The sequence below is a fragment of the Oncorhynchus clarkii genome, chromosome 4, assembly GCF_045791955.1.
Source record: "Oncorhynchus clarkii lewisi isolate Uvic-CL-2024 chromosome 4, UVic_Ocla_1.0, whole genome shotgun sequence".
In the NCBI taxonomy this organism is placed as follows: Eukaryota; Metazoa; Chordata; class Actinopteri; order Salmoniformes; family Salmonidae; genus Oncorhynchus; species Oncorhynchus clarkii.
Genome location: NC_092150.1, coordinates 64,278,123 through 64,290,599, shown reverse-complemented (window position 1 = coordinate 64,290,599; position 12,477 = coordinate 64,278,123). Strand labels below are relative to the sequence as shown.

Here is a 12,477-nt window from a genome sequence, read left to right as displayed (position 1 = left end):
TCATTATCTAGTTGTCAGGACACTCAATATGGGTCTATCATTTCATCCACTGACAAATTGATCATCCACTGACAAACTGATCGTCCATTTATTCATGGGAACTTAACGGACTATCAAATGTTAACATACTGTGTCCTCCATCTGTGGTTTGAATATAAAACAGATGAGTTATAACCCAACTGAACTATCGTTCTCAAATACAGTGTGTAACGTATTGATTGTAGCATTTCATGTAATGGCAAGAAATATTGATTCAGGGTTTTTATTGATAAACTATTCAGGGTCAGAAGTCTAGGTCTGGGTTTTTTCCCTTCTGACCATGTGACCTGACCAGGAATATCTCTGTATCGTATCTCGGGCCCAGAGGTGTTCCTGGTTAGACCATGTTGTCTAGAAAAACGTATTGCCCTACACATAACATCATTGTATATCACCCACCGTTCCCTGAGACAATGTTGGACTTGGTGGTCATGACTTTGCAGTACTGTCTCCTACAGGTATCCATCCAGCTCCCATCCCTCTCCGTGTTCTTGGTGGAGGCCAGGAAGGCACTTATCTCACAGTCTACAGACAAAACAAAAAGACATTGCTCACTCCGACTACCAAATGCATTTATTCACATTCTTATTAACTTCCAGGAGAGACTTTTGCCTCCATTATGCAATCAGAGATATCTTTTCTTTCTTGACCCTGACCTTTTAAACAACACTGACATACAGTTGAAGTCGGAAGTTTACATACACCTTAGCCAAATACATTTAAACTCAGTTTTTCACAATCCCTGACAATGTATAATGTAATATTTACCCTGTTTACCCCAGGTTATCTTTGGAAGATTCAGTATGTAATGCTTATCCTGTTTACCCCGGGTTGTCTTTGGAAGATGCAGTATGTAATTCTTACCCTGTTTACACCGGGTTGTCTTTGGAAGATTCAGTATATAATACTTGGGCAGAGGGTATGATGAAAACATCGGCCATGGATAAGGGTCAGTGCCCTAAAAAAAGATAAATAATCATTATGTTAAAATGTATGTGATCTCTCTGTTTACAAACTCCTACAAGCTTACGTATCTCATATTATTGACACGCCTAATACAAATATGGTGTATTACTGATTGTCTGTAGATGCTATGTAATAAGTGAAATCTGAGCTATTCCACATGTAAAGATTTTGAATATAAATCACATATGAACCATGGTTTACTTTTCAGATTCAGTGTACTGTGTTAATGGAGTTTTGTTTGCTAATCCTTATTATCTTGTCTGTGCTATTTACATTCATTGAAGACATGGTGCTATTGAAAGCATGTCTTTCCAGGTCACGGAAGATCACAGCATCCCTGGAACAGGTTACCATGATGAACCTTTTGTATGCAGATGATAGCACTTAAGTGTAACACACAGTTCTGGAAAACCATTCCTTCAGTCATCAGGACTTCCTCGACTTGATGTAAGGCCAAGGGGTGTGAGTAGAAGGGCACTGACCTTCTGGAGGACCCTAAGGGGAAGTCTCCTCTCCGATGGTCCTCCAATCACACTCATACGCACCAGGATGTGGTTCCTCTCCACAGATAGACCATCAATGATGAAATCTCTGAGAGAGGAGAGGGGAGAAGGAAAGATGGGAGGAGAAATCTCCACTTCACAAATATAACTAGCGTGCATGCAGATATATTTATTTTGTGACAGGACAATATGGAGTATTTCAATTCATGAACAGTTGCAATATCCATTAAGGAGGTATTCAAAACACCCTTTTGGAAATTGCCTTTTGTTTACGCTTTATTTCCATGACAAGGCAAATGATCCATTTCTTATTTTGTTGTGATTAACCTCTAACGGTGGAACCAAAGCCTGCCATACCACTATGAGGCACAGGAAAACAAAACCCTTTTCAAATACCCTTCACCGGACGATGGATCGGTGATGTTGTCCTTCTGACATTGCAGCAACATGTCGGAAATGTTGTACTGTGACTCCAGAAGAAGGAGGGAGTCTAGGTTGCAGCACATCACACTAAGTAATCTGAAAGTACACCAAAATAAATAGATAAACACATTTTTACTTATCAAGGACATAGAATTACAGATCGTACAGACGTAATAGTTTTAAAATGACTCAGCCACAACCAAATGTTGCTCTGACAACCCATTGGGTGCTTGCTCTGACAACTCATTGGGTCTAGCTGCCTACTGCTTACACACCTACAATGGACAGCATGTTGTCTTTTTCCCAGGTCTTATGAAATCTATCATTTGTTTCTGCTAGCCTGCATTATTGCCTTGTATATTAACAGACTCCGCAGAGGACCAAGCCAGAGGGCTTTGCATAATAGGGAGAAAGAATCCCTAACTGAGTTGTGGAAATAGATTTCAACATTAATGCAGCAGTTGTGAGAGTAATAAATCATGAAAGCGGATGCAGGAGCGATGTGACGGAGACATTGTGTATTTTTGGAGAACATAGCTGGGAAATAAAACAGGCAGGTGGAAGTGAGCAGTAAAATATGACAACCTTGGGTTATATTGTTAAGTGACAGAGATGTCCCTCTCTAATGGCTATAATGAAGGGATTTCCTACCTAGCAGTCAGTTCATATCAGCCTGGTCCTTTTACAGTGACAGTGACACAATCCTACTGAACAGAATTTGGGCAGCAAACACAACATACTGTACTGAAGCTGTACTCAACCAAAATGGTTCTTCCACTGCAGCCTGCTCTTTAACTCAAGACCAAAACCATATTGGGACCCTCAGAGCAATTCTAGATATAATTCTTTCAACACAGACACCAAACTGCAGGAATGCAAGTTCTTGTAAACAGGAAAAAATATCCAGTCCTTGAGCAGAAATAATCCCACCAGTCAAATCATTAGCTACAAGTGAAAGATTGTGTAGAAGCCAGCCAGGAGGCAGTAAACATTATAAATGCTTGTTCTGCATTCAGGGAGTAAGGAGCTCCATCTTTGTTCATATCATTACAGGCTCTGATAAGGAGTGCAGCGTGAGGGCAATTCATGATCATTATTTTAAGCATGAAAAATGGGAGCCAACGTGTTACTGAGACACTTGTGAAATGAACACTGAATAAAACCGTTCAAGCAAATTACACAGCCACAGCGTTTTGTCAACAGGAAGCCATCCTCTTCAAAAACAAGAGTCTCCTAATTGATCCATTTTGCATATTTGGTGGAGCTGAGTGGGGCCCTCCTAAGAGAATGTAGCTCAGGCTCTTTCATCTGCAGTTTCCGCCACGCTCCCTGAAACACCAACACTGACTTGCCCTCCTTCTGACTGGGGCGGCCATCGCTAAGGATTCACTTTGACTTCAAAACCAGTGTGTGTCCCTCCGGCAGAAAAATACAGAACATTCAAAACAGCAGAGAGAAAATAAGTCTAAAGTAGTGAAAAATTCAGGGGCAATGTGTTAAAAAACAATAAGGTGTTTGTAAGAGAACAATCTAGAGACAGCCCTTTGAGATGAGGTACACAGGGATGTGATCTGGTTAAGCAAGGAGAGGTGTGAGTTGTGGCTGTGATAGAGCATTCTGTCAAAGCAAGATGATTCGTTTCTGTGCTGCTGTCAACTGTCATCATGCCCTCAGTGTGATGGGCACCTTCAGTCATTCAGTTGGACGTCCATTGGAAGACAGAATGGCTTTGGTGAGTTCTGAAGGCTGTCCGTTTCCAAGTCATCCTTCATTGTTTAGCATGCAGGTCAACATCTAACCTATATCTACAGTTCTTTTCAAGGTGAGGATGTTGTGTTCAGTTCCAAGGACAATTAGCGTGGAGAAACCCTAAAAAACAGTGGGTGAGCTAACACCCAGTCAAGCCTGAGTAAGGCAGCTTGGAAGTGGAACAAAAAATACTTTCCTCATTTCCAAGAGCTACTTCCATGCCAGAGAATAAATACAGCCCCTCAGCATTGAGAAATGGTTATCAGGTGCTCTGTACTCACAGTGCTGTGCATTATTTATCCACTCTTCCTCCACTAGAAAACTGGTTTACTCACCCATAAACACATAGCAGCTGCTACATCTACACTGTGCTGTGCTGTCAGAGACTAGACATGTCTAGACTGTCCTATGGACACCGTACACGTCGCTCTGACAGGTCCTCCCTGTGATATCCCGCCAGCCAGTCCAGTGACACACAGGCGGCTGTGACAGTTGTTGGGTGAAATGAGGACGTGAGGAGGGACAGTGGCTCAGTAATGATGACCTCTCCTCAGAGAGACAGAGAGTGAGGCAGAGGTCATCCAGTGACAAGTCTATAACCACTAGAAGTGTGTAAAAGTGAAAGAACCAGCCAGCCGTGTTAACACTGAGGCAGCCTGGTGTTTGTTTGAAGTCAACGTGGAATACATTGCCCTTTCCAATCCATATACATCACTAGGTTGATGGAAGATTATTTTCCCAAGAGTTCACAAAAGATGTGAGCGATATAAACAAAACAAAACACTCACATCAAATCATGTTTAGAATGAAAAAAATGACTTATCAAAAATAGGAATATCCTTTGTGGTAGCTTTAACAGTCGTGGGGTCTAATCTGTAGCAAATGATTTAGTGTTATATTAATTTGCTTTCTCTGTGTCTAAAATAGTGACTCAGTAACACAGCCTTAATTCAACTAAGAAAACATACGAGTCAATTCTGAGAAAAGCTCTTTTTATACAGTGGAATTATTCAGACAGTCGATGTCGCATGAAAATAGCATAAAGAAAAGAGTCAATCTCATATTGATCAGGCTAATCAGGCCAATCAGATGATAAACCACACAATGCATGCACTGCTGTGCCTTTGTGCTCCCACCACCCATTCATTCTGAAAGAAAGATCGGAGAACAGTATTGATCTTACCTCAGGCCAAACGTGTGAGATTGCTCGTAGTTGAACAGTGAATGAATTTTCACATCTGAGTTCACAGCAATCAGCCTATCAATCAAATCCTGTGGCAAAGAGGTACAACACAGAGTGAAAATGCTGAAAAGATTGTGATGATGTGAAAGGTTGATAATTACATTTCTACCTACATCCTGGTCGTGTGCAGTAGTTATTGATTGGGCTATGTCTGTAGAAGTACACATGTAGGACTATGTTACAATATCTGCGTTTGCACACAACCTATGTAAGTGTGGCCTCCTATGGCAAAACCTGGAACTGCAACCACATTAAAAAATTATACCAGAGACAGAAGAGGAAGCGACACACCCCACTCCCTCATTTTTTTCTGGTTACATTACATTCAATAAACTAAGCAAACCAGACCCAGCTGCTACTGCATTGGTGTCTATGAGAGAACCACCCCGTTAAGCAGACCGGAACTGACCATTGTTTTCCAATGGTAAATGGCCCGAGTGAACAATCTTCATTTATTCACCTTTTGGTACTACCTTATCTTTGACATTGTCTGCATAATCTTATATTTCACATTTTCAAATATCTGAAGCAATACATTTTATTTATGGCATAATAGCATAGCATAATCCGAACAAACTGATGTTAAAACCATATCCAACATAGGAAACAGATACAAGTGTATGTCAAGTCCAGCATTCTCCTGGTAGGGTGTGAGGGTCGGGACTGACTGTAATGGATGTGGGCATCTCCCTTAGGTTGTACTCAGCCTTGTTGGGCAGAGGCTGCTGTCCCAGGAGCTCCCACATGGCATGGGGGGAGGACAGCAGGTTGACCAAGGACAGGAACGACTGGGGAGAAGGGAAGGGGTGGGGTCAAAACAGTCATACATCATACATCAAACAGTCATACAGTCATGTGGTTGTTCTGAAAAGCTAAGGTCAAGATGAAATGAGTTTGGGTTTATGACAAGGTTGGGGTGCAGCAATTTTTGTTGTTTCTTTCCTACATTCTATTTATTCAAAGAGCTTTTTTTTTGCTGAAAATGGAACTTGGAACGTTATAAGTCTAAAGATCTATACTGCATTTCAATAAAAAAGGATCAAAGGGATGACAATTACATTCACATGTGCTCCAGACAGTGTGTATTGCGGAGGTGTATCAGAGGACTGACATATTGCTAGATCATCTCAAACTGATGAACACCAACTGTGAATACCTGAGAAGATTACTTCCTGTAGATTGGTGAATATAAAAGACCGTATTGAAATGAAACATCCCAAAACAAGAGCTAGGCTATTATCTGTTGGATCCCGTTATTTCATTTAGGGGATAAATGGCAGCAAAACAAAAACATAATTGTATTTCTTGTCATTCTGGTTCCTATCCTGTCTGAATATGGTATAGACCTACCACTCAACCTTTGACCCACCCACCATGAATAGCTAACAGAACAGGGCCCACAGTCATAACACCAATGTCAATCAGAGCACTGCTCACTAAAATAAACCATCCATCCTGTTCATGAGCACTCTCTGTAGTAAGTCCTCTCTCTGACCTGATGGCCAAGAAAGGCTGACTGTGAATACCAAGGCTGAGTTGTCCTGCTGATTATCCTCAGGAGGCTGCATGAGGAAACCATGGACGTTGAAGCACACGGCACTGTAAAGATCTGAGCAAAATAATTTACCTTCAGACAGCTCCTGTCAATGGGGTCCATGGGGGTGGACTTGGGGTGAACGACCCTCACATCCTCTCTCCCACACTCCAGGACCGACCATATCTCCACCACTAAGGCCTGCACAAAACCTGCCAGGACATACTGAGGGGTAACTCATGTGCTAACACTGTATAACAATATGCTCTGTTTTACTAGTAGTATTACTGTACCAGAACTGTGTAAAGCCACCACACCGGGGGCTGTTGCTGCTACCTGTGTTACCATCACACCATAGCCAAACTTCTCACATCGGCTGACCTGGAGGAAAGCGTTTTCACAGATTTGAGAATAGACCATGATTGCTATTAGCCAAAAGCTATTTACTATCTTGCATAATCAAAAAAGTGTTTGTGTGTGCATGTCTTTGTGTGAAGAATATTACTTTATTCTGAAAATGGGAACACATTAGTTAGGCCAGAGGCATGGTTCTATCCTCTGGGTTATCGAAATGGCACTCAGATGTATAAATACACCGTATTTCTGTTAATTGATTTGATGTAAATCATTAGCTCAAACAATTGATCGAAAAAAAAAGATGAAAGTAAAACAACAAGTGGAAAACGCAAGAAAGACCTACAGAATTTAAGCCTCAGATACCAAGCACATTTTCACCAATATTGTGGAAGAATCAAAGTAATGAGCATTAACTACAGATAGGACTAAAATCTGAAATGCAAGATTTAAAACATGTATAAATGTAAATACAAAGTGATTTCATGTGTAAAGATTCTTAACTAATTACAAAACAATGGCGCAAATTAAAAATAGATTAGCTTAATTACAATCTGGAGCAAAATGTACGCAAAACAAGGAAGGTAATTAAGAAGTGCATGTTAACAATTCTAGTCAATTAAATCAGCAGGGAATTGTGCCCACGTTTGCAGTACATGATGTATACATTGGGCAGTAAGGCTACATAAAAAGACATTAATACTTCAAATTCAGTGTAGCGGTACCAGCATTATGTACAGTTGAAATCAGAAGTTTACATACACTTAGGTTGGAGTCATTAAAACTAGTTTTTTTTTTTCTTGTTAACAAACCAGTTTTGGCAAGTCGGTTAGGACATCTACTTTGTGCATGACACAAGTCATTTTTCCAACAACTGTTTATAATTCACTGTATCATAATTCCAGTGGGTCAGAACACACTAAGTTGACTGTGCCTTTAAACAGCTTGGAAAATTCCAGAAAATTATGTCATGGCTCTAGAAGCTTATGATAGGCTAATTGACATCATTTGAGTCAATTGGAGGAGTACCAGTGGATGTATTTCAAGGCCTACCTTCAAACTTAGAGCCTCTTTGCTTGACATGGAAAAATCTAAAGAAATCATCCTTGGGAGTAATTTCCAAACGCCTGAAGGTACCACGTTCATCTGTACAAACAATAGTACGCAAGTATAAACTCCATGGGACCACGCAGCCGTCATACCGCTCAGGAAGGAGACGCGTTCTGTCTCCTAGAGATGAACGTAATTTGGTGCGAAAAGTGCAAATCAATCCCAGAACAACAGCAAAGGACCTTGTGAAGATGTGGGAGGAAACAGGTACAAAAGTATCTATATCCACAGTAAAACGAGTCCTATATCGACATAACCTGAAAGGTCACTCAGCAAGGAAGAAGCCACTGCTCCAAAACTGCCATAAAAAAAGCCAAACTACGGTTTGCAACTGCACATGAGGACAAAGATCGTACTTTTTGGAGAAATGTCCTCTGGTTTGATGAAACAAAATAGAACTGTTTGGCCATAATGACCATCGTTATGTTTGGAGGAAAAAGGGGGAGGCTTGCAAGCCGAAGAACACCATCCCAACCGTGAAGCACGGGGGTGGCAGCATCATGTTGTGGGGGTGCATTGCTGCAGGAGGGACTGGTTCACTTCACAAAATATAGCATCATGAGGCAGGAGAATTACCCAACTTATTGTGGGAAGTTTGTGGAAGGCTACCTGAAATGTTTGACCCAAGTTAAACAATTTAAAGGCAATACTACCAAATACTAATTGAGTGTATTTATACTTCTGACCCACTGTGAATGTGGAAATAAAAGCTGAAATAAATAATTCTCCCTACTCTTATTCTGACATTTCACAATCTTAAAATAAAGTGGTGATCATAACTGACCTAACACAGGGATTTTTTACTAGGATTAAATGTCAGGAATTGTGTAAAACTGAGTTTAAATATATTTGGCTAAGGTGTATGTAAACTTCCGACTTCAACTGTATACTGTATATAAATACTAAGTAGGGTAGTGGACTCGATTTAGCCTATTCATCCCTACCATGGTGTTTTCTCTCCATACCTGTAGTTTCTTGGTAAACCTGGAGAACATGTAGGTGACACACTCATTGATGGCTCCAGTCTGCTGGAGGAGCAGCAGGCCTTTCGGTGTGGCAGCGAAGTTCAGCAGGTTGTCCAGCAAAGTCTCCTCCCAAACCACTCTGTGTGGACAGACAGCAGAAGGAATGATTGATGGGAAGACTCATTATTTTCCATCTTATTTATCCTTCCTAACAACATGCTAGAGGGGTGACTGAAAATAAAATCACAACATAATTATAATAGATGCTGTTTGCCTGCAGGGGGAGACACAAAGAAACTTACACATTCTGCAGCTCCTGAGAGGACGTGCCAGGGATGGCTCCGGGAACCGGGGTGGGAACTCTTTCTGACAGGGAGCTTGTCTGTGAGAGAGAAAAGAAACCTTCAGCTTGAGCCTTTGTTTTTCTCCCCTGAACCCGTACACTGAACTTCAACAATGAGGAGTTCAGCAGTCATGTTAGAGGCTCTGCATCTCATTCCTCCAGTCTTTATACCTTCCTCCATAGAGGCACAGGGCTCACAGGGATCCATTATTAGCAGTGTAGAAAGTTCTCTGTCTCCTGTAGCTGCCTGCCTGATACGCAACACCCATCACAAAACAATGGCCTTAGACAATATGGTTTTGTTTAAACTTTCATGAAATTTGGTTTGTGGAGGTGCTATTGTGAAGGCAAAGTTTTGTTCTGGGGTTTGTGAGGGTAGTTGACAAGCTCTAATTGAGAATTGTTTAACACTCGCAAGGCCGCCAGACGGAACACCAGGACGCGTTCTCAAAGCATGCACAGACCAGCTGGCAAGTGTGTAATCCCAACATGTTTCAAGCTGACCACCATTGTCTCTGTTCCCAATAATTCCAAGGAAACCTGCCAGCTGTCATTATGAAGTGCTTTGAAAGGCTGGTCATGAGACACATCACACCATCATCCCAGACACCCTGGACCCACTCCAATTAGCATACCGCCCAGCAGATCCACAGATGACACAATCTCAGTTGCACTTCACACTGCCCTCTCCCAACCTGGACAAAAGGGGAAATAACTATTTGAAAATGCTGTTCATAAACTACAGCTCAGCGTTCAACATCATTGTCCATCACCAAGCTGTGGACCCTGGGACTGAACACCACCCTCTGTAACTGTTCGGTGGTGAGGGTAGGCAACAACACCTCCGCCACACTGACCCTCAACACGGGGGACCCTCAAGGGTGTTTGCTTAGTCCCCTCCTGTACTCCATGTTCACCCTCGACTGTGTAGCCACCCACGACTCCAACACCATCATCAAGTATGCTGACGACACTCCGGTGGTAGGCCTGATCACCGACGACGATGAGACAGCCTACAGGGAGGGGTCAGATATGTCATGGGCCCAAAGATCCTCAACAAGTCGCACCATGGAGAGCATCTTGACTGGTTGCATCACCGCTTGGTGTGGCAAATGCACCACCCTCGACTGCAAAGCGCTACAGAGGGTGGTGCGGACAGCTGCCATTCAGGACGTGTCAGAGGAAGGCCATAAAAATTGCTGAAGTCTCCAGCCACAGACTGTTCACTCAGCTAACGTCCGGCAAACGGTACTGGAGTATCAGCTCTCGGACCAACAGGCTCCGAGACCATTTCTACCCCCAAGCCATAAGACAACTAAATAGTTACCTAATGGTTACCTGGACTATATGCACTGACCCTCTCTTGCACTGACTCTATGCGCACTCACAAGACCACACACACACACAACACACACACAACACACACACACACACACACACACACACACACACACACACACACACACACACACACACACACACACACACACACACACACACACACACACACACACACTCACTGACACACACACAGATACACAGAAAACCCACACACATACACTACATACGCACACACACACGCTTACCTTCGACACACATACACACACGCATATGAACACAACATATACACACATTCACACACACTTTTACTCTCATCATATACTGACGCTACTCTGTTCTTTAGTTTACTCTTATTATTATCTATCCTGATGCCTAGTCTCTTTACCCTGCCTTCATGTAGATAAAGTACAGTATCTACCTCATACATCTCTCTGCACATTGATCTGGTAATTGCACTCCCTGTATATTGCTCCATTCTTGTGTATTTTATTCCTCTTGTATTACTATTTTTCTTTTTATTATAAATTTCTGCATCATTGGAAGGGCTCGTAAGAAAGCATTTCATGGTCAAGCCTACACCTGTTGTATTCGGGGCATGTGACAAATACAATTTTGTTAGATTTTTAAGACACCACGGATGCTGGAGGTTTACAGATCAACAAAATACAGCTTGTCCATCGTAAAGTATGGTCTTCGGTAACCTCCAGCATCCTTGGTCATTTAATGACTCCAAACATTTTATAGGGCTGCAGGAACTTTAACTTTCTGACATTTGACTAAACAGGTAAAATAGTATTTTTCTAATGTCTTCCCCCCCCACCAAGTACAATAGTTACAGTTTTTTTCGATTGCTAAACGACAGTGGACACAACTGGAGTCACATGTGCAAAACTCTAACTACAGTCTGCACAGCAGCAGTTCATGTGGACCAAACTCTAGTTCGTTTTTCATTGCTTGAACACAGTTTTCAAAACTCTACACACTTATCCCATGACTTTAACCACAACCTGCACAACACTGTGGATTTACAGCACTTTGTTCAAATGCTAACACACTGCTGTCAAAACTGTGAACCACACATTCAAAACGGAATAGATTTCAGCCTTGTGCCTTTCAAACACTGCTGATTGCAATTTCAGCTGAAAGGCTAAGCAGGTGTCTTGTTTTAGACTTGTTTGTGAACACACACGCATATTACAGTATATATAGGTAGAGCTCAGAAAGACTCATTTTGGAAATGGAACAAGGAAGATGTGTTCGTGGAGGGAGAAGGGTGGCAGGGAGAGGGCGGATGCGTGGAGGAAGACAAAGAAATAAGGGCTACACTTATAGACCATGTCGTGAACCATGGTCTCTCATTGAGAGAGGCAGGGTTGAGGGTGCAACCCAATCTGCAAAGATCCCCAGTGGCATCTGTAATGCGAATTCTCCATCATGCAAACAGGTGAGAGTTACATCCTTACAGTAAATGAAAACATTACAGGAATCTATTTTGTATTGCAATTATAGAATATTTACACAGATATATATTACAGTAAAATATATTTTTACAACAGGACCCAAAGGCTGCCCCCAACAGGGGGAAGAGGAAAAATATTTTCAGATGCGTAGGCAAATGCTATTGTTGACATGCTTGTTGTCAGCAATGCAATAAAACTGCGGGAGATTCAAGATAGAGTGCTGGCTGATAATGATATATTTGAAAATGTTAATTCTGTCAGCACAACAACTATTGCTTGAGTCCTAAAGAAACACCAAGTTACAATGAAACAGTTATACACTGTACCGTTCGAGAGAAACAGTGAACGGGTAAAATAGCAAAGATACCAATATGTCCAGGTAAGACGTCTGAGGTTACGTACACAGCTATACAAAATATTTAGTTTTTGTCATAGTTTGCGATAACG

At 41.8% G+C, this 12,477-nt stretch overlaps 1 protein-coding gene across 4 annotated transcripts in view; it reads right to left on the bottom strand.

Annotated features, from left to right (window-relative positions):
• The window catches only part of LOC139407097 (TBC1 domain family, member 32), a 40,341-nt gene that overhangs the window by 14,039 nt on the left and 13,825 nt on the right, over positions 1-12,477 (bottom strand). For all 4 annotated transcript variants that reach the window (XR_011634059.1, XR_011634061.1, XR_011634060.1 and 1 more), the window contains 10 exons: positions 9,189-9,268; positions 8,887-9,025; positions 6,751-6,838; positions 6,551-6,669; positions 5,592-5,711; positions 4,864-4,952; positions 1,905-2,027; positions 1,488-1,596; positions 904-997; positions 439-564 (listed from right to left, as the gene is read on the bottom strand). Coding sequence is in view for 1 of the 4 variants with exons in the window: in XM_071150493.1 (XP_071006594.1) it covers positions 439-564; positions 904-997; positions 1,488-1,596; positions 1,905-2,027; positions 4,864-4,952; positions 5,592-5,711; positions 6,551-6,669; positions 6,751-6,838; positions 8,887-9,025; positions 9,189-9,268 (1,087 nt within the window). In the remaining 3 variants the exon portion in view is untranslated. The remainder of the gene's footprint in view (positions 1-438; positions 565-903; positions 998-1,487; positions 1,597-1,904; positions 2,028-4,863; positions 4,953-5,591; positions 5,712-6,550; positions 6,670-6,750; positions 6,839-8,886; positions 9,026-9,188; positions 9,269-12,477) is intronic.